This window comes from Saccostrea echinata, unplaced genomic scaffold (assembly GCF_033153115.1).
Source record: "Saccostrea echinata isolate AGI-Se365-2 ecotype Australia unplaced genomic scaffold, CSIRO_AGI_Sech_v1 ptg000030l, whole genome shotgun sequence".
Classification (NCBI taxonomy): domain Eukaryota; kingdom Metazoa; phylum Mollusca; class Bivalvia; order Ostreida; family Ostreidae; genus Saccostrea; species Saccostrea echinata.
In genome coordinates, this window is record NW_026889779.1 from 7,704,443 (window position 1) to 7,727,541 (window position 23,099).

At 33.9% G+C, this 23,099-nt stretch overlaps 3 protein-coding genes and 1 long non-coding RNA gene across 4 annotated transcripts in view; all 4 read right to left on the reverse strand.

Annotated features, from left to right (window-relative positions):
* Nucleotides 1-2,446, reverse strand: part of LOC133196161 (uncharacterized) — a 45,201-nt gene extending 42,755 nt beyond the window's left edge. The window contains exon 1 of the mRNA XM_061332090.1: nt 2,348-2,446. Coding sequence (XP_061188074.1) covers nt 2,348-2,446 — 99 coding nt within the window. The remainder of the gene's footprint in view (nt 1-2,347) is intronic.
* The window catches only part of LOC133197197 (dolichyl-phosphate beta-glucosyltransferase-like), a 132,180-nt gene that overhangs the window by 54,058 nt on the left and 55,023 nt on the right, over nt 1-23,099 (reverse strand). The gene's annotated exons all lie outside the window — the stretch shown is intronic.
* Nucleotides 2,506-17,623, reverse strand: LOC133196162 (uncharacterized). The gene is made up of 15 exons (XM_061332091.1): nt 17,526-17,623; nt 16,094-16,275; nt 15,686-15,886; nt 15,359-15,562; nt 14,635-14,838; nt 14,319-14,513; nt 14,111-14,143; nt 13,616-13,771; nt 5,552-5,767; nt 5,222-5,299; nt 4,401-4,616; nt 4,138-4,218; nt 3,982-4,044; nt 3,802-3,880; nt 2,506-2,746 (listed from the first exon to the last, which is right to left on the reverse strand). Exons 1-15 carry the CDS (start codon nt 17,621-17,623, stop codon nt 2,524-2,526), a joined length of 2,229 nt encoding a protein of 742 aa, XP_061188075.1. The 3' UTR covers nt 2,506-2,523.
* On the reverse strand, nt 5,558-13,677 carry LOC133196279 (uncharacterized). Its single transcript, XR_009722307.1, has 3 exons — nt 13,616-13,677; nt 13,367-13,444; nt 5,558-5,767 (listed from the first exon to the last, which is right to left on the reverse strand). It is a non-coding gene; the product is annotated as an uncharacterized LOC133196279 (long non-coding RNA).

Genomic DNA, 23,099 nt, shown 5'->3' on the forward strand with positions numbered 1-23,099 from the left:
TTAAAACTTTTACTCTGTTTGCTTCTAATATGCCCAGGAGCAGAGGAGATTTTCAAAGAAATAATGCATTTTCACTATTTAACACAGCCCTACCCTAACACCAGAACCCATGACCTAGGGTCATGAAAATTTACAAATTTGGAAGAGGTACCCTCATCATCATAACTATGCAATTAGTTGAAGATTTTCAAAGAATTCACACATTTTCACTACATAATCAAAAAGAGCACCCCCCCCCCGAGAAACAACAGAATCCCTGGGAGTTTTAAAAAGTTTTAAAAATTTTGTAAAAGCATCCTTGCTCATCATAACTAAACACTTGTTTCTTTGCTTTATAACCAGGAGTGGAAAAAAATATTTTGAAAGAAATTATGAATTTTCACTATATAATCAATAGAGCCCCCCCCCCCCCTTCACCAGAACCCCTGACCCAGGGGCAATGAAATTCACAATTTTGGAAGAGGCAGCCATGCTCATCATAACTATGTACTCAGTTAGTATATTTCATACCCAGGAGCAGAGAAGAAGATTTTCAAAGATTCAATGCATTTTCACTATATAATCAATAGAGCCCCCCCCCCCCCCCACCTAACACCAGAACCCCTGACCCAGGGGCCATGAAATTATGAAATTCACAATTTTGGAAGAGGCTGCTATGCTCATCATAACTATGTACTTAGTTAGTTTATTTAATACCCAGGATCAGAGAAGAAGATTTTCAAAGAAATAATGCATTTTCACTATATAATCAATAGAGCCCCGCCTTAACACCAAAACTCCTGACCCAGGGGCCATGAAATTCACAATTTTGGAAGAGGCAGCCATGCTCTTTATTATAACTACATACTTAGTTTATTTCATACCCAGAAGCAGAGAAGAAGATTTTCAAAGATTTAATGCATTTTCACTATATAATCAATAGCCCCCCCCTCCTTACACCAGAACCCCTGACCCAGGGGCCATGAAATTCACAATTTTGGAAGAGGCAGCCATGCTCTTTATTATAACTACATACTTAGTAAGTTTATTTCATACCCAGAAGCAGAGAAGAAGATTTTCAAAGATTTAATGCATTTTTACTATATAATCAATAGCCCCCCCCTCCTTACACCAGAACCCCTGACCCAGGGGCAATGAAATTCACAATTTTGGAAGAGGCAGCCATGCTCATCATAACTATGTACTCAGTTAGTATATTTCATACCCAGGAGCAGAGGAGAAGATTTTCAAAGATTCAATGCATTTTCACTATATAATCAATAGAGCCCCTCCCCACCCCCTAACACCAGAATCCCTGACCCAGGGACCATGAAATTCACAATGCTGGAAGAGGCTGCCATGCTCATCATAACTATGTACTTAGTTAGTTTATTTAATACCCAGGAGCAGAGAAGAAGATTTTCAAAGAAAGAATGCATTTTCACTATATAATCAATAGAGCCCCACCCTAACACCAAAACCCCTGACCCAGGGGCCATGAAATTCACAATTTTGGAAGAGGCAGCCATGCTCATCATAACTATGTACTCATTTAGTATATTTCATACCCAGGAGCAGAGAAGAAGATTTTCAAAGATTTAATGCATTTTCACTATATAATCAATAGAGCCCCCCCCCCCCCCCAACACCAGAACCCCTGACCCAGGGGCCATGATATTCACAATGTTGGAAGAGGCAGTCTTGCTCAACATAACTATGTACTTAGTTAGTTTATTTAATACCCAGGAGCAGAGAAGAAGATTTTCAAGAAATAATGCACTTTCACTATATGATGTATATAGCCACACCCTAACACCACAACCCCTGACCCTGGGGCCACGAATTTCACAATTTTGGTAGAGGGCTCATTGCTTATTACAATCATGCCAACAGTTTGACTGCTTGATGTCCAGGAGTAAAGAAGAAGATTTTTAAATATTGCATTAATTTTGGTGGTTTTAGCCCCACCCCTCAGGCCCCAGGGGGGCAGGGACCATGAAATTCACAATTTTTGTTCCCCTTCACCCATAGGTGCTATATGCCAAAATTGGTTGGAATTGGTTGAGTGGTTACAGAGAAGAAGCTAAAAATGTTCAAATGTTAACGTACGACGCACGACGAACGACGAACGCCGACGGACAAAAACGGATAGCAATAGGTCACCTGAGTGACTCAGGTGACCTAAAAATTTTGACAACATAATGGCAGATGCTGAGAGATCCACTTTACCTATAGGATGTCTCTCAAACCCCATCCCACTCCCTTTCCGCACAGGATTTCAGGAATGTCTTCATTCTATGAATCTTTTTTTGTTTGTTTGTCTATTCTTATTCTGGTACAATGCCTCCCCCCCTCCTACATGGTTTACCATCTCAGCACTGTCCCCTGTATGAAGAAGCTTACTTTCAGTGTTCCTTTTACATGCTGTCAAAACATGCCATTTATCTAGATACCTTGAACAGTCCATCAGCACTTTTTTTTTTTATTTTTCAAAATACACAATGTATCTATTAAAAGTGTTTGAATCCACCTTTAATTTTATTTTCACGCACTGCAGAATACTTTTGGTTCTGTTTGTTGGGTTTCGTACAAAAGACGATTACAAAAATAACAATCATTATGAAACCTTAAAATGGTGTTCAGTAGATCTAAATTTGGAGGTAAATTTGCTACAAGTTGGCCGATAGAAAGGTTCTGGTGGGCCCTGCATAAATCATTTAAAATTAGATTTGATGGACCATTATCAGGGTTCCCTTTTCTGTGCCACCTGCAAGAGTGAAATTAAGATCGTTTAATCGAAAAGAAAAAAAATTGTTACCTCAATGATGCATCAAAGACAGAAGGCAATTTATTCTTACTTTGCTGAAGATGCTACAACGGTTTAAATATTTTTACATGCGCGGATCTATATGGGGGTTGGGGTGGGTGGGGGTGAACCCCCCCCCCCCCCGGAATTTGCAGAGTTATTAAAAGTATATACTGAAGCAAATTAAAAAAAAATGAATTTGGACCCATCCACCCTAGGAAACGTGAACCCCGCCACCACTACCATGAAATAGGTTTATTTTCACATTTGGGAAATGGATTTTGGGTTTTGACTGGGGTGCAACCCCCCCCCCCCTTTGGAAAAAATGTCTATTTTTTTCATTCAATTTCAGCAATAAAAGTGAACTACAAGCACAGGGGCATCTTATCCGCTCTGTTCTCTATTACACATAAAATAAATACACAGGTGTAACAGAGAACAGAGCAGGTAAGACGCCCCTGTGCTGCATGTTTTCAGCCATAAGCTTTTGCGCACAGGTTAGTTTTGAATCTTTGAAAAGTGTTCTGCAAGAATTATTTTATGAAAATTATACATTGCTGTTTACTCCAATATCTTTTTGAAAAAAAATGACCACACTTAATTATCTTGTTCTAAAGTTGTTCTTCAATTTTCCGGATCATAAACTATGTAATATATTGATGTAACATTCAAAATACCTGCAACAATTTTATTTATTTTTGTTGAATAAGACGACATAATAAAGAAAGAGTTAATTAACTTGACCATTAATTTTACATTTACTTTCACAGGTTAACACAGGCACGGATCCGGGAATTTTTTCCATACTTTTAACATACTTTCTACTTTAATTATTTTTTTTAATGTTGACATGTTGCTGCAATTTTGAATTTCTTTTTATATGTATTATTCTTTACTTGTATGCCCTAAAGGGTCCCATATTGGTATCAATAAATCTTATCTTATACTTTTAATAACTCTGCAAATTCCAGGGGGTCCGGACCCCCACCCCCTCTAGATCGTAACAAAATACTTACTCCACACTTGAAATACGTTTCCGGAGATCTTCCATATCCCTGAAGATTGCATCTATCTTCAGCTTACATTCTAGTTCATCTGCAAAATAAGTACAGGTTTGGATGCTTTCGGTAGTATACAAAAAGTTACATTGGTAAAAGCTGACACGAAGATATTTTATATCAATAAAATTTATTTACCTTTAGTCGTGGATAATGATGAAGGTGGGGAAGCCAAACACATGTTCGAAATGGAAGAAAAATCTGAAGGGAAAATACCTTGTGAAACATCTCTATATGCTAGAATGGGGTCAAACAAATAAATTAATCATTTAGATTTTATCAAAAGTAACTCACATTCAAAAACGTCCTGTTGCACATTGCAACTCCAGCGGAAACTAGATTTAATGGATTCAAGACCATCAGGTTGTCCCCGATCTGTAAACATAAATTAATAGCCATGACTGATTCAATAAATGCGATTTAATGAAAAATATTTAGCAAACTTAATAATCTTTTTTGTAAATTCAGTTGTAAGAATCGTGCATTACTGAGTATTTAATTATGCAACTATAAGGGAAAAAAACAATATCATTAGCATAATAATTTTTATTGCTCACCTTCCACCCTCAACAAAAATACATTTCTCTTTGGCCAGCTTTCGGTGGTGGTCCAGTAATATAAACCAGCGTCCGAAAGTTCTATTTCCTTTATGCAGTGTAGGAATGGATATACAGCTACTCCTCGATAGTGGGCTTGGGCTTGGTCTTCACGCCTTATTTGAAGGCTGTTTGAGTTTAACATGATCTCTTTCGTTGCAATGTAAACAAGTTCCCCTGGATGTTAAAATGAGTTAACAATGAATTTTTTTCATATATATGACACGTCAAACGTTTCAATATTCGATCTTTTCCATTTGTATTTTATAATTTTCCATTTATATTCTATAATTTTCCATTTGTATTCTATGATTTTTCATTTGTATTGTATGATTTTTATTTGCATTCTATAATTTTTCATTTGTATTCTATAATTTTTCATTTGTATTGTTTAATTTTTCATTTGTATTTTATACATTTTCATTTGTATTGTATAATTTTTCATTTGTATTGTATAGTGATTATTTGTATTCTATAATTTTCCATTTGTATTGTATAATTTTCTTTTGTTTTGTAGAATTTTCAATTTGTATTCTTTAAATTTCCATTCGTATTGTATAAATTTCCACATGTATTGTAAAATTTTACAATACAAATGGAAAAGTATATACAATTCAAATGAGAAATTTTACAATACAAATGGAAAATTTTAGAATACAAATGGAAAAGATCGAATATTGCAACTTTATACATGCCATACATATACTAGTAATTCAAGAATAGACTTAATACATATATTCAGTTACTAGTATGTTTATCTAGAAAAGGAAAATACATGTTACCTCTCTGAACAGTAAATTCCAATATTCCCTCTTGGTTCACCCCAGTCCATAATGTCTGAAATACCTTTATATTTTCATCTGAAAATTAAGGATCATTCGTAATCGCAAGTAGTACAAAACATGTATTAAAATTCATTGTCGAGATTTACTATTAAAACGTCCAAAATTTCTTCAAATTTTTTTTTCTCTGAAACTTAAGCGAACGAGGGTATCCAGTGCTCCTGTATATTTTTCATTGGAGGTTTTGTACTATCGTGCATTACTGAGTATTTAATTATGCAAATGTAGGGAAAAAACATTAACATTAGCATAATAATTTTTATTGCTCACCTTCCACCCTCAACAAAAATACATTTCTCTTTGGCCAGCTTTCGGTGGTGGTCCAGTAATATAAACCAGCGTCCAAAGATTCTATTTCCTTTATGCAGTGTAGGAATGGATATACAGCTACTCCTCGATAGTGGGCTTGGGCTTGGTCTTCACGCCTTATTTGAAGGCTGTTTGAGTTTAACATGATCTCTTTCGTTGCAATGTAAACAAGTTCCCCTGGATGTTAAAATGAGTTAACAATGAATTTTTTTCATATATATGACACGTCAAACGTTTCAATATTCGATCTTTTCCATTTGTATTTTATAATTTTCCATTTATAAAAGATGCGCAAGCGTGAGGCGAAAGTGCTCTTAGTGAAAAGAAAATTATCTGAAGTTTGTAATGGTATTTGTGGATTTTGAGTTACGGAGATAGAGATAGTTGTTTGAGATGTTTCTTGGGAGGATTTAGAAGGATTAATAATGTCTGAATCTGAACGAAGAAGACTCTCGTCTGATGGACAGACACCAAAACCCCCGAACAAGATGTTCAAGATGGCGGCATTGATCGGTGAGTCTAACACAACAGAAAGCTTTGAAAATAAAATGATTGATCAAATGATTATAATTGCTAAAGCAATAGATCAACTCCAGGATGGTCAGATACAGTTAAAATCAACATTAAACAGTAAATTAGACAGATTCCGAAATGAGTTTATGTCATCTGTCGACGAAAAGCTCAAAGGTATCCGTTCTGACCTTGACCTTGAACTTGGAAAGCAGCAAAGCCAAATCGACTCATTGTAACAGTCTGTTGCGTCCATTCTTCAGAGATTCCAGGTGTAGAACGCCCGTACCTTGTACATGTAAGTAGGTCAGCAGATGAATCGAACACGCTGTTTGAAAACAAGGGGAAAACCCTGAACATTTAACGATTATAGCTTCAAACATTCCACAGGAATCGGACGAAGACATATTGGAGGTCTCAAACGAATTGATAAATTCTCTAAATGCATCAATTAATGTGGTTGCTGCTGCTCAGTTGAGAAATCGGAACGCCGGAAAACCGGCTTTAGTTAGAATTAGCTTTGAGTCAGTCCAGGATAAAATACAGATCTTGAGGGAAAAGAAACAATTGAAAACAGTGGAAAAGTATAAGCATGTGTTTTTGCGTGGTAGTAAAACTCATACCGAAAGATTATTGGAATTGAACAGGTTGGGCACAGTTCCTTTTTCGGGGAAGTATTACTATGAAACGGGATTATTCCTCTTTTCAGTAATAAAAAAACATTACCCTATACGAAAATTTTCGTCATATTTTTAAAATAATGCCCCACATCCGTTTATTAAATAAAAAGAGCATGAAAAATACGACGTGATTTGTTTAAACTTTATTAAACCAACCTCGCTGACAAAAAAATTCTGTCCTTTAGTGCTGTTGACGGGAGTAAGATGGGATTTAATCGTACGACATCATGAATATTATTCAAACGGATGTGAATATTTCCCTTATAAGTTATATTATTATTTGTTCAAAAAAACGGAAATTTTCATGCTTGGTTTCTTGGAGGTGACATCTTTTGAACATGCATAGGAATTTAAACTCACGTGCAGTAGTAATCCATGATTTCATGGACCTTTACTTTAATTTTCCCGATGCGAAAAGTATGGAATCTTATAAGGGCATTCATGCTAAAACCATCTTTGAAAGACTATGTTTTAAAATTTAATATTTCAAATAATTATTTTCATCCGTAAAAGAAGCAGTGGTATAAAAAATTATTTTTACGATGTTTTTGAAAGAAATTATATAAAATTAAATTATAACGAATAATTTTATGAACGAGTTATCAAGTGCTGAATGTATTTCAATCTCACAATTTTAACACAGATAAGCTTCCGAAAGAAATTTATATCGTAGAAATATTTCATCACTCTTTTTCAGCATATTGCAGCGATGGCTATTGTAGTTTTGAGCATACGAGGGGTGATCAAAAAGTTCGCGAACTAATAGAATTACTCCCTTAAAAGAAATAAAATGAGGTTTCAGTGTTCATTAATTTTTAAAGTAGTCCTCTCCGATTTTAATGCACATCTGCCATCGTTCTGCCCATGCGCGAATCACGTGATCCAGGCGGTCACGTGACATGCTTCGTAGCGGTCTGTTCACAGAAGCTAAGAGATTTTCCCGAGTCTTATATTTCTTACCATGCAAGTAATTTTTTATAACAAGAACAGCCCATCTGTCAGAAATGGTCAAATATCGGCAATCGGATGGGTGGATAAGGATATCCCTTCTCAGAATTAGCATGGTGACCATCACAACCCGATTCCTTTGTCTCGGGAGCGTCGTTTATTCAATGTGGGAAAAATATGGGCGCCTTCTTTTTTTCATATCTCATATGTTTAAAACCTAAAGTAAACATTTTTTAGGGATTTGATAATTATTTTACTGCTCAAATATTCAAGTATTTTTCTTAGTGTAACTTTTCGATCTTTCAAAATAAATCGCTCAACTAAGGACACATCTTTTTACCGGCTTGCTTTCGCTGGGCGACAGAACAAACATCATTTTAAACCATCTCCCTGCCTTCACTAAAACATTTAATCCAATTTATGATTGAACTTCTGGTAAGTCTTTTGTCTTCATAAACCTTGTGCAAATTATCATATTCTACTGCAAAGGAATTTCCGAGATATACGTTAAACTTTACAGCTGTTCGTTGCTCGAGTACGACTGAGTCAACTATTTTTTGTCACAGGTGACCTACATACTGACGTCATTTTCACATTGTGACGTCACAAACACGGAGCAAAACATTATTTAACATCTGCTATATATAGAACATGTGTATGACTATATGTGTGCCAAATTTCATTCTGATCTGTATTGTGGTCTTTTAAATATAGAGATAGTTCGCGAACTTTTTGATCACCCCTCGTACATACACTTAATAGGCTTTAAATATTTAGAAGATGTGAAAATATTCTTGCACTTAATCTTTTATTCAAAGCAAACACGAGAATAGAGGGTAAACGAGTGAAAATTCCCGTATACAGTAATGTTTTTTTTATTGCTGAAAAGAGGAATGATCCCGTTTTATGGTAATACTTCCCCAAAAAAGGAACTGTGCCCAACCTGTTGAATTCACGTACACTGCTAAATGAATTGCCTCATGGAAAAGATTTTCGAATCACCTAACAAATTTACTTCGGTTTCGTCAAAAGGAAAGGCTGTGGTAGACTACATATGTGTTCCTCATGATCAGCTGGCAAACTGTCATAACTTTAGAATAAAAACTTGTAGTGATTTGGTGGAATCAGAAAAATTACAAAATTGTCTTGGATCCAGATGTCGTGTTCCAGACCATGACCTCTTGATATTCGAATACAGATGTAAAATTGAAAGTCCGGATGAAACAAGTGATGCCAACATTAATTCAAAAAACAACTTTCGCCATACTCCAAGGAAAAAGTTCAAATTCAAACAAATGCCAACAAATTTCATGTGTTCGGACATTATAAAAGAAGCTTTGTGTGAAATTATTAGTCAAATAGAATTGTGCAGAGAAAAACAAAATGAAATCGATAAAATCTTTGACAAACTATGTAGTATTATAACAACTGAAATGGAAGAAAAAATACCATTTTTTGATGCATCAAAAAAAGCTAGAAAACGATTGAAGTACAATAAACCTTACTGGAATCAGGAACTCTCAGAACTATGGTAAAAGTAACAAAAGTGAAAAATATTTCAGAAAAGCCGTAGGACGAAAGTGTAGACAAGATGCACGGTTACAGTTTTTAACAGCACAGAGATATTTTGATAAGCGACTTAGATTTCATGAAAGAAATTATAGACGTTATTTAGCATTAAACATTGAAACACTTAACGATTCTCTGTAACCACTTAAACTTCTTTGCCACGCATGGTCACCGATTTTGATGAAACTTTGCCCATTATTACAACTTGACACCAAAAACATATATCAAATAAAATTTCATTGCTATGTGCTTTGGTTGCCATGGTAACAGCCAGAAAAGTTGAAAAAATTGAGATTTTCAGCTTCTTTGAATCTTTATTAAGCCTTAATAAAGACTAAGAAAAACAAACAAACTATTATTACAAAAATATGACACCTTGTTGCCACTTATGCTATAAATAAACTATTAAGAATTTATCTCTAAGTAAGTGGTAACCATGAGTACATTTGGAATATATTTTAGATGCTGAAAAATGCTGAAAAACGCTAAATATTCAATAATGATAGATGTTACATGATCAAACTCAATCAACAACCAAAGAAAAACAATAAAAATATTTGACCTTAAGTAATTGGGTATTGTCAATATTATTCTAAAAATAGCCTTTATGGTTGTCATGGTAACACAGTGTAACCATGCAAAATCTGTTGCTAAGATTGGGTTAATGCTTCTATCTTGAGGAAAAACAATAAATTTCATGACTAGCACATATATATCCTTAGGACCTTGCAACACCGACAACATAAGAAAAATTGGGATTAATTGTTACTTTGCAGTGTAACCATGGAAACAATGTACCAGTTGTTTAAAGTGATATTTTTTTGCTGCTTTAGGAATTTACTTACCTTTCAATCAAGAAACATATTATTTGACTCACCTTGAATAATATTTATCTGGTAGAATTGAAGTTGAGTATCATATATTGATAAAGTTTGTTGAAAAATACAACATTGTAGCTATGGTTACCAAGAAGGGAAAATGCTCGATTTTGTCAATTTTTTATCAACATCAAATCCCATGTGCCAGCTTTTTGCATCCAGTTAGAGATTCGGTGGTAGTCAAAATCGAAAGTCAAGTTAGTTGTTCATATATATCAATCATAAAAGTTTTGGGAATCTACATACAAGGGTACGTATCCAAGGAAACAGAATATTTTTCAGACTTTTATGCATATTTTTTCGGCTAATTTCCATAGCAACGCTCTATTTAAAGAATTGAATTTGAATTTTTTGAAATGTGGAAATTAGGGTCACACCAAGGCCTTAAAAAATTGATCATCAGTTATATAGAAATATGCTTTTTAAAAAGATAGGATAAGATTAAAACACTAAGAGAGTAAATTTAAAATCCCTTTGTGGTATTAAAACCATGGCAACCATTGCCAACCTATAAGAAATATCATATTCTGTCCTTGGTATATGTTACAAGGATCTCTTGTCTATTATATGCTTGCATTTCAACCTATAATTGTTTTTTATTCTTAAGTGTACGACTTTATAAAATTAAATGAACAAAATTATACTTTTGAATACTTTGTTCCATAGTAACATATGTAATAGTTGATTTACCAAACATGTTTATCATGCATTTAAGACATCAGACCTTCAACTTTCAGAAACAGTCATTGTCACTTGTTTGCTTTGCTGCAAACGTTAACTGGAGGACTCTGAACATGTTGAAAAATGCCATTTTTCAAACTTTAGGACATGTTGCTATGGTAACCATGACACATAGCAACCAATTTTTGCCTGATTTGAGTTTACGTTATCAAAGACTTTTATCTTAGAGAGTTTGGAGAAATTCTGAGACTATGCGTGCCACAGCTCCTATATAAAAGTTAAAGTCATTACAGAGAATGGCTCTTAATACAGAGAACCCAAGTGCCTTCTGCTCAGTTTAGATGTATCCTTCCGCAACGAATAGAAACAGGCCGATTTAGAAATGAATCGCCAAAAGAACGTTATTGTGTTTTGTGTAAAGACGGATCGGTAGAAGACGAAAAACATTTCTTATTTCATCGTAAAATCTATGAAAATATCAGAGAAACTTTTTTTTTTATAATGTTATTTTAAATAGAAATGTAGATCCAGTTGAAAATTTAAACACTTTAATGAAAACTCATCAAAGACAAACTGCCAAATTTTTAAATTTATGCTTTTGAATAAGACAAAAATATTTATACCAATCAAATTAATGTCATGCGCGCCATCTTTATTGAAAAAAGAAATATTGTACATATATTAAAGTGACATATGGGTCCAATACTGGGTGTAATGTATATACATTTATATTGTATCTATGTGTTGTTTGAAAAACCATACACATGTCACTATAATAAAATAATAAAATATTTACTTAGTTACTTATATTCTATAATTTTCCATTTGCATTGTATAATTTTTAATTTGTATTGTAAAATGTTTATTTGTATACTATAATTTTTCATTTGTATTCTATGATTTTTCATTTGTATTGTATAATTTTTATTTGCATTCTATAATTTTCCGTTTGTATTCTATAATTTTTCATTTGTATTGTATAATTTTTCATTTGCATTGTATAATTTTTCATTTGCATTGTATATTTTTTTTCATTTGTATTGTATAATTTTTCATTTGTATTGTATAAAGATTATTTGTATTCTATAATTTTCCATTTGTATTGTATAATTTTCTTTTGTATTGTAGAATTTTCCATTTGTATTCTTTAAATTTCCATTTGTATTGTATAAATTTCCATTTGTATTGTAAAATTTTACAATGCGAATGGAAAAGTATACAATTCAAATGAGAAATTATACAATACAAATGGAAAATTATAGAATACAAATGGAAAATTATAGAATACAAATAAAAATTATACAATACAAATGAAAAAAGTACACAATACAAATTAAAAAATATACAATACAAATAAAAAATATACAATACAAATGGAAAATTATTGAATACAAATAAAAATTTTACAATGCAAGTGGAAAATGTTACAATACAAATGTAAAATTATACAATACAAATGGAAAAGATCGAATATTGCAACTTTTGACATGCCATACATATAATTCAAGAATAGACTTAATACATGTATTCAGCAGGGTTGGCTGGGAAATACCAGTGGTGGGAATTACCAGTGGTAAATACCGGTATTTCTCGTCCCGGGAAATACTACAAATTTTCTCTAAACTTGGAAATATTGGGAAATACAAAGTTTAAGTTTTTTATTTCTTTAATTCATTCAATCTTATACAAAATTCAAAAATAAAATAAACACAAAAACAGAAGATGAATAATATTGAATATGTCTCAAATTTCAATTTAGCATATTCAGAATGTATCACTACTCCAGGCCCCATTCCCATATCAGCATTCTGAAACATTTCCCTTGCTGTATAAAACTGAAGTTTTCCAATTCAAATTTCTTTTCAGTTTAGTAACATTATTAAGTTTATTAATTAAAAATCCAAGAACAAAACAAACTTGTATTAATCATTAGAACTATAAACACTAAAGTTATTACAATCAATCATGTTGTTTCTACAAATTGCTCTAGACAGTTTTGTGCTCCTGTTTTGAGATATAATTACCTTGAAAGGACTGAAAGGCTTCTTCTTAGGTTTGATATTTATACCATACTCTACATTTAAGAATTTTCTTAGATCCTTCTTTAGTTACATAAAATAATTTGGATCTTTGGGTTCATTTCCTGGACCTTTATAGACTACATCTGAATCAAGCATGAAACAAATGACACTCATGACTGGTATATGAATACCGGTATACTGTCACAGTGTTATGATTATATAAAATGAATTACTTGGAAACCAGAATTTTTTTAATCAGGGACAGTGATACCAGGTAGATATCATATCCAATAAAGTGTACTACATGTCAATATGAATGATTTATGTAACTATTTCTTAATTCCCAGTATTTCCCGGGAAATAACAATAATTCCCGGTAATTACTAGTACTTCCCACCGTCCTGGAAAATAGGAGTATTTCCCAGATTTTTGCCAACCCTGGTATTCAGTTACTAGTATGTTTATCTAGAAAAGGAAAATACATGTTACCTCTCTGAACAGTAAATTCCAATATTCCCTCTTTGTTCACCCCAGTCCGTAATGTCTGAAATACCTTTATATTTTCATCTGAAAATTAAGGATCGTTCGTAATCGCAAGTAGTACAAACATGTATTAAAATGCATTGTCGAGATTTACTATTAAAACGTCCAAACTTTCTTCAAATTTTTTTTCTCTGAAACTTAAGCGAACGAGGGTACCCAGTGCTCTATTTTTCATTGGAGGTTTTGTACTAGTACCTTGCTTGCAGAAAGGATTCTCCGAGTGTTCCACGGGGGTTCTATTTCCCTCGCTGTTAGTTCCCTCACTGCTAGACAGATCTGAGTTTGTAGATGCAGTCTCATTACAACTCTCCGTATCAGATGTGGATATATAAGGTTCACACGTTATATCTGCTAAAAATATTTTTTTTACTCCCTCGTGTCATACATTTCAACGAGAGAACAAATAAATATAAATAATAAATAAATAAAAGACTATACGTACCAGGTACGTGATTTGGAATCATTGGTGTTTTCACATCGCTTTCTGACTGAATACAGCTTTTTGCATATTTCTTTCTGACGCGTACACAATACAAGGCGGCAATAATGACCGGTATCAGCAACATTTCCAGAGCGAAAACTACAAAATTCGGGGGAGGAAATCGTCAGAAAACAGTGTTTCACTGCAGGGGGATATTTTTCTTAATCCTGTGTAAATAGTCTTTATTATAGTTAATAGATTATACTTACCAATTTGAATTTCCAAACTGCAGTACCACTCATCTGCAATGAAATTCATATACCGGTATTTAATTTAGAGAAAATTTCTTTCAACTAACGTTTGATTCCAACATAAATTTCATTGATAATAAGACTTTATGTAGGCGATTTTTTCATGAACCATTAATTAAAGCTTCAATCAATTCCATATTTAGTTGCAGTCTTCACAATTCTTTACCACATTTCTCTGATGGACAAGTAACTTGGGATGGGTCTTTATGCCAGATGGATTCCCTGCCACAGTGTGCCATTATTGATGTTTTGAATTCTGGACGGCACAAGCCGATGTACCTATATCCCGCCAAACTTTCATTTCCAGCCCTGCTTCCATTCTCCAACCTCCACTCAAAACGATTTGGAAGTGGCCCACAACCTAATTATTTTGATTAACCAGTTATATGCATAAAAAACACAGATTCATTTATTTTTTCACATATGAAAATACAAATAGACGCTTCCATAAATAGTATACTATAGTATGTGCACTGTTTTACCTTTAAGACATCGGAGTTCTGTAAGGTTTACATTCCACGTTAGATTTTCCCCACACCGGATACTGCTGAAATTACTTTCGAGTATACTTGTCTGAGGACATTCCGGGAAATACTCTTCGTACACAGTACTCAAGTTGTTTCTAATGGGTCTCCCAGATTTTGTTTTCCAAAACAACCCGTCTATGACTGGTAAGGGACCACAACCTGAAACCGATAAATGTATGTACATGATTGTATGACATAAGTTATTTTGAGGAACTTTGATATTCGCAGGCACGCAGAACGCGGGAAGGGGGGGGGGGGCTCAGGACTCTTCTTACCTTCGGGTTAGGGTGAAGGTGTTGGTGTGAGGGCAAGTACTAGAGTAAGAGCTAGAGTTAGGGTTAGGGGGCAGCCCCCCCCCCCCACTTCCCCGACTTTTTTTCTGAGTATAGTATTTTGCTCCGGTAAATTTTTCCATTAAATGCTAGTTCCCCCCCCCCCCCCCCCACACACACACACAAACACACTTTTTGTTGCTGTAAGATCGAGCACTGGCAAATTCCAGGATTCGGACAGTTAATTAGAGTATTTTTTTGCTTGTCAGTTTTTTTTTTTAGGAAGTTGCCTCCTTCCCCCCCCCCTTCACTTTTGAAACCGTTGCTACGGGCCTGATTCGACCACTTTAATGACAATTCTTGTAAACTATAAAATATCAATGAAACTTTATCATCTGCACTGTTACCTTTAAGACATCGGAATTCTGTTGGATTTACGTTCCACGTTAGATTTTCCCCACACCGGATACTGCTGAAATTACTTTCCAGTATGCTTGTCCGAGGACATTGCGGGAAATACTCTTCGTACACGGTGCTCATGTTGTTTCGAATAGGTCTCCCGGATTTTCTTTTCCAAAACAACCCGTCTATGCCTGGTAAAGGACCACAACCTGAAACCGATAATGGTATACATAATTGTATGACATGTTATTTTGCAGAACTTTCTATCATGACAGTTTTTTGTAAACTATAAAATACATGTATCAATGAAATGCTTCCATGTGCACTGTTACCTTTAAGACATCGGAAATCTGTCGGATTTACGTTCCACGTTAGATTTTCCCCACACCGGATACTGCTGAAATTACTTTCCAGTATACTTGTAGGACATTGCGGGAAATACTCTTCGTACACAGTACTCATGTTGTTTTGAATGGATCTCCCGGATCTTGTGTTCCAAAACAAACCGTCTATAGCTGGTAAAGGACCACAACCTGAATCCAATAAAGGTATACACAGCTGTATGACATTAGTTGAGGAATTTTGTAATTTAACCTCTTTAATGCCAGTTTTTGTAAACAACAGGAAATTCCATCTGCTTTTTAATGACAGTTGTTCTTGAAAAAAATTGTTCGCACAAGATGTTATATTCCTTTGGACACCGCTAATGATCGACATAAGTAAAGGAGAATACAACTCACCTGGTATTATTCCATCGGTAGAATCCTCCTTACAGAAAGGCTTAGCTTCATTGTTTGGCATTTCTGTTTTAAAGTTCTGAACAATACATTCTCTTTGTTGCGTCATCCTGTTCTCTTCATCATTATACCCCGTTGCACATACCGTGCAGTATCGATGGTTTCCGCTAAATCCTTTGTAGATACTTTAAATAAAACAAAGCGAAATAATTCAAACTGACGGGGAAAAAATGACTTGGAGGATCATGTAATCAAAAATATTTACTTAATTGCTTCAAAGTATGACAACCAACGAATCCATATAAAGAGGATTGGAAAATTATGCATTATGATTTTGATCTATTTTATTTCTCAAGTTGTACATAGCATATATGTTCCATCAAAACAAGGGATAAATAATTAAATGTTTAAACTGACTTTGTTCCCCCCTCCCTTCATCCGGTTTAATAAGTGTATGGATCTACTTCTGTTGTTTCGACTTTGTCGATTCTAAGCTCCTTTACACAATATCAAAACGCGATGATGGTTTTTTTTAAATAACATAAGTTGAAATTTAGAAGGGAATGCAATGACTATTGCGAACTATATATTAAGGAAAAAGAATAATATTAAGTAGGTAACCGAACTACCAAAAAATAAACATTTGCATAAAACATCAAGGTTTACAGATGAAGGTCACAAACCAACAGACAAGGAAATAAGAAAGGACGATCAATGCTTTATAGCACCTGGGACTAATACGATCTCTTCATTGTTCAGAATTTTAATAAACCAAGATTTAGTTCCTTGTAACAGTTTATGGTAGCTGATTTAAAGATATGCATTTTATTTGATTAAGTGCATGATATGCTATTTGTAGCCAAGCACTATCTTCGTGTATAATCGGCTTTGCACATCTTTGTACATCATTAAAATTGTTAGGTGCATTGTTCAAATTTAAAAGGTCAGCGACAATGCCTTTCAGTTTTAAAATCTAACGTTTTAAAACATTTTTCATAGTTTCCTTTCCAAGGACATCCTAATAAACTTTGAAATATTTTTCATAGTCTCCTTCACAGGAACATCCTAATAGACTTCATGCACATTGTACCAATTAAATGTATTTTTCTTGCTTAAATTCTTTTTTATAAATTTTTTTTATACATGCATGGCATCAGATTTGTTCTAACTTTGCAAAAAAGACTTGATATGCGTATTTAAAGAGAAAGTATCGTTGCTACGCTGAAAGTCGGATGTGTACGCAGTGTTTGATTTTTTTTTCTTCATTTTCCTGGATATATTTTTTTTTTTACGAATTCGTATGTATATGCTATCTTGAATAGAGACAGGGGTATTGAACTGGCCTATTCAATTCTAAATGTCAAAAGAAAGGAATATCATTTATCCCGAAGATAAAGTTAAAAAATAGTGTTTACTCACAACCGTCCAGTTTCACCTTCCTCGAGATGGAAGCAGTTTCCAGAACAACACACCACCGAGGCAAAAATCAGAGGAAACAGCATCGGGAGGACCTCTTACCAGTAAATGTCTCATACTTAGAAGGAAGCAGGAAGTATTCTGTGTGATCTTGTTTTTGGAAATTCGTCTTTTCCGTGTGTTATTTTTTTTTTCTTAGAAGATACCATTTTAATACTAATATACGTATATACATTGTAAGTATGTAAATAGTAACGGAAAACACCGCTATAACGCTAAAAAAAAAATAAATAAATTTCCGGTTGCTCCACTTGTAAATTTGTTATTATTTTAAGGTCTACGGATTTATTTTTTCTGCTATCTAAAGAAGAATAACTCTAATTAAATTTGTAAAAGTGGAATGCAGTGGTTCACTGTTTTATATCGGGTACTTTTAAACCATAATTAATCATTTTTTTTAATTGGTGACTTTGATTGTCTCTTTGGTAATTTATTTATAGATTAATACAGTATATTTCAAAAATAAAACGAATATACTCGTGTATTCCGACATATCATTATGTGTTGTTTTAATTAAAATATATGATAAAAACTTATACGCTCGATCGCAGTTTTTTTCAAAGCCCTATTAAATATATTGTCATGGTATTGATTACAGAAACCACAATATTAAAAAAAAAATGTTTTGCAATATTTCTGGAGCCACAGAATTCTCTTTTTACAGAGTTTATTTGTTAATGCATTTGTTACAAATGTTTGGTGGATAGAGCAGAAAGAATGTATGAAAGTTTTATATTACAATTTATTCACCAGGAAAACAGTAGTAAACTTGTAAAACACTACCAATATTTTATATTCAGGAGATTTTGTATATGCTCTCCAGATTTCTATTTACTGAGGAAAAGGAACACTGTACATATCCTAACGGTGGTTTAAACTGATGAGAATATGTCATATATTTAAGCGCGGATCCAGGAATTTTTTCCAGGAGGTGGGGGGGGGGGGGGGGGGGGGTTACTCCAGTCAAAAAAAAAGATTCTATCCAGAAAAAGATATACTAAACGTCTTTCCCAATCGTATCAAGCTAAGCCCAAAAAATTTCCTGACAAGCAAAATAAAATAAAATAAAATAAAATAAAATAAAATAAAATAAAATAAAATAAATAAATAAATAAATAAATAAATAAATAAATAAAAATTAAAAGTCCATTCCAAACGTAAAAAAAGCTATTTCGTGGTGGTGGTGTCCACGTTTTCGGGGGGGGGGGGGTTCCAAAGTAATTTTTTATTTGCTACAATATATACTTTTCATAATTTTGCAAATTCGTGGGGGGTCCGGACCCCCCCCCTCCCCGACCCCTATAGATCCGCGCATGTCTATTGGATATCGTCGGAGCCCCCCCCCCCCCCCCCCATTGAAGGATACGGTTTTCTAAAGTTACATTGATGTATTTGTGTATAATTTTAGGAAGGCCGTTTTTAATAAGTATATATCATGATTCATAAAGACATTTAATTTTATTTTTCACAGTCGAAAAGTTCTGCTTAAGAATTAATTGATAACTGCATGCTTTTTTTCTACTGTCTCTACAAAGATATTCTCTTTTAAAGTAAGCATGGTCACTACACTGAACTTAAAACTTTTAAAAATTGTTTCTACCAAGAAGATGAAAATGAGGATGAAAATGAGGATAAATGTGGAAACCGTGCTTCATTACAAAAATCGCCGAAGGACCCATAGGAAATGCATAGTTTTGATAAAAGACTAGTCTTTCACGCTGTACAGTTTTCAGATGGATCAAGAAACTCGAAAATAAAAGAAAGAGAGGTTAGAAGATCGCAGTCGATTTGCTAAAAAAAATTGTAGGGACACCAAAACAAATAGAGAGATGCTTTGAGTAATATATAATATCTAAAAATGCTACATTTACAAGATAAACATTACTAGAATACTAAATGTTTCATCATCATAACAGTTTATAGAGTTCTCTTACAGAGGAAATGAATCTAAAAATATTTTAAAATTTCTATCAGTTGGCTGCCTTATTTATTTACAGACGTCTAAGAGAAAACAAGCATTTAATGTGCCAATGGTGTATTGAAAATTAACATTTTAACAACAGAGGTATAATAGACTCAGGTAATGAATAACGAAACAAGGGTGCACCTTATATAGCCCAAAAGAAAGATCAATAATATAATATGGAATCAGAGAGGAAGCTTGCGTTTTTATTGTATACAAAGAGAAGCAAGGACTCCAAGTGTGTCTCATACAGATTTTCTCTTTAATCGAGAGGTCAAATGATATATGTAACTACACATGAAAAAGAATTATCAGTGGTAGCTTTTATGTTAAATTTGCACTGAGGAAATTTAAGTTGAGATTCATTGATGCTCTGATATGAGAGATAAGTATTAATGACCTAAATACCCATCATTTCTTTGTACATTTGTCATGTTTAAAAGTCTTTTTTGTCTACATTTTACCCCATGATGTATGATATTATTGTTTGAATTTATTAATTTTTTTTTTGGAAAATCATAAATTTTATATGATTCAGCAGAGGGTTTCTGACCCTTAAGCAGACTCTAAGTCCAAATACCGCTCCCCGGAGTAATTTTCTTATACACGACAACACTGCTGCATATAAGAAACGTTACAGAGGTTAACCATTCCCATATTCCCCAGATCTTAGTCATTGTGAAGATCTTTATACTCCAAAACACTAGAAAACAATCAAAGGAAGACTACAATTCCAGGTATGTCATGCTATCAATCAGTGCCTTTTAGAGCATCCCTAAAGATGAGTATGCTGTTCTACGTCCTGCATACGTTGGGATCTTTTCAATAGACCATTGGCATATTTCTTAGACGTCTGTAAATACACATGTGTAAAGGTAAACAAGAAAAAAGTTTAGGGATCAGGAACATTAAATAAATGCTTCTCGTGGTTTTCTTATTTTTAGATGACCTTTTGCATGACATGTACTTACTGAACAATATATACCTCGGTTACGTGGCACCAAGTCAAAACTTCGAGCATGCTGGAGTAATGTTCATACCTAACGCAGAAGATGGGGTCACCCCTTCCTTTTCTTTCCATAAGGCACTTAACTCAATTTCAGGCACACCCGCTTCAAGCTCGTAGTTTGACTTACTTTAAAATGACAACATTCGCTTCTTTTCAGACAGGTCGAGCCTCTTTATTGTAAACCAATCATTTATTTTTTTATATACATGTATGTATATACATCCTCAGGTAGTGTAGATTCAAGTTTGTTTAAATCATGACCCCCAAAGTTGGTTTAGGGCCACAATTGGCGATAAAAGTTTTTCATAGGGGTTAGTGGGAAAAATCTTTAAAAATCTCCTTCTCAAGAACAGCAAAGCCATATTAAGTCATATATGCAAGCATCATCAGGTAGTGTAGATTCAGACTTGTTCAAATCATTGAGTCCCATGAAAAGGGTGGGGCCACAATGGGGAAGCAAATCTTTACATCCGATGGGAATATATAAGAAAATTAAATCTTTAGAAATCTTCTAAAGAACAGCAAAGTCATGTTTAGTGATATTTATATGGACCATCCTCAAGAAGTGCATATATATTCAAGTATGTTCAAATCATGACACCCAGGGGTAGGGTTGGCCAGAATTGGCAATCAAAGCCATACATAGAAATATACAGGAAAAATCTTTAAAAACCTTCTCAAGAACAGCAAGCCATGATTTGTTATAGCTACATGGAAACATCCTTAGTTAGTGTAGATTCAAGTTTATTCAAATCATGACTTTGGGGGCCAAAATATGTGATTTAAATTTTACATATGAATAAATGGGGAGAAAATTTGCTAACGAAGAACAAGTGTTTCACGTAAGCGCTGTGGCCCATGGGTCTTTTGTTATTTTAGCATGTTTTAAAAGGTGCAGGTTTGTTTTTGTTCAAATACAATCATGGTAAAAAGATAGGTAATCAGAGATTACAGAGCTCATCTCAACGAATGTTGTCTTTAAGTAAGGCAAAGTCCCAGACTAAACTAATAATCTACGAGTGTGCATCCCTAGATGCAACATTTATGCAATTTTGGTCTGATAGGGCTTGCAGTTACTTGGGAATAGACTTATCTGAAAACTTAAAACTAGTCACTCATCCAGAAAATGTAAGTCAAATCCAGCATCCGAAGCAAGTTTTGAGATTGTTCGTCCCTTGATGCATCATCCATGCAAGTTTGGTTCAGATAGGCCTTATAGTTACTTGGAAATGAGGTCTGCTCCAAAAAATTTAACCTAGCCACTCATCCATAAAATATAGGTCAGATTCAGCATCCGAAGCAAGTTCAGTAGTGTGCATCCTTAGATGCATCATCCATGCAAGTTTGGTCAATATAGGGTTTATAGTTACTTGGAAATGAGATCTGCTCCAAAAACCTTAACCTGGTCACTCATCCGGAAAATATAGGTCAGATCCAGCATCCGAAGCAAGTCCAGTAGAGTGCATCCTTAGATGTATCATCCATGCAAGTTTGGTCAATATAGGGCTTAAAGCTACTTGGAAATGAGATCTACTCCAAAAACTTAAACCTAGCCACTCATCCGGAAAATGTAGGTCAGATCCAGCATCCGAAGCAAGTTCAGTAGCGTGCATCCTTAGTTGTATCATCCATGCAAGTTTGGTCAATATAGGGCTTATAGTAACTTGGAAATGAGACCTGCTCCAAAAACTTTAACCTGCTCCAAAAACATTAACCTGGTCATTCTTTAGCTAAAATTGCAGCATCTGAAACCTTGACTGGTACAATAAACACACTAGAAGCATCCTCCATGCATCTCTGACTAATATAGGCCATAGAAGTACTTGAAAACTTCGTTGAGGTGAGCTAAAAATAATATTTCTAAAATTACCTGAAAAAGTTTTATCAAATTGGAATTGGGATATTTCTTTTTTAAAGGAGTGAAACCAGATTTTGTAAATTTCCAATGTCATTGCACTACTTTACTCTCTCTGATGGTTGCAATAAAAAAACTACTCAGATTTTCATGTTTTTGTTGATTTGACATAACACATGAAGACTCACAAAGATTTAATTCAAAGTCTTTGTACTATCTTACTTTTAAATGGCTCAGCAACCCAGAGAGAAAAAGGGCTCAGTTTTACATAGTATTTACCTGATTCACAGAATTATGAAGTAGATATATAAGTTTTGATAAGTATAAGCTGTCATTTCACCATAATATTTTCTAAGATGGATGGAATGAAAAAGCTACTCCGATTTAAATGTGATTGCTTATATTATTCACTTTGTGAAGCATTATAAAATTTCACTTTCACTTCACTGCAATACTCTCAAAGATGGCTACCATAAAAAGTGCTCAGACTTACAGTTTTTTTTTTGTTTATTTCATGTCACATTGTGCAGATTTACAAGTTATTATCTACTGGCTGTTACATTGAAAAGAATATCTGAAAATAGCTATACACAACTCAGAAAAGCTCTAAGAATCATTCATCATTTATTGCATGTACATAATTAAAGAATGAAAAGAGCTAGGTTCACTGTATGCATAAAATGGCCCTGTAGATATACCAATTTAT

Coding starts and splice junctions, on each gene's coding strand:
- LOC133196162 (XM_061332091.1), bottom strand. CDS start 17,623: ATGAGACATTTACTGGTAAGAGGTCCTCCCGATGCTGTTTCCTCTGAT. Junction 4,219..4,400: donor ATTTTTGTTGAGGGTGGAAG/GTGAGCAATAAA, acceptor TTATGTTTACAG/ATCGGGGACAACCTGATGGT. Junction 2,747..3,801: donor AAACGTATTTCAAGTGTGGA/GTAAGTATTTTG, acceptor TCACTCTTGCAG/GTGGCACAGAAAAGGGAACC.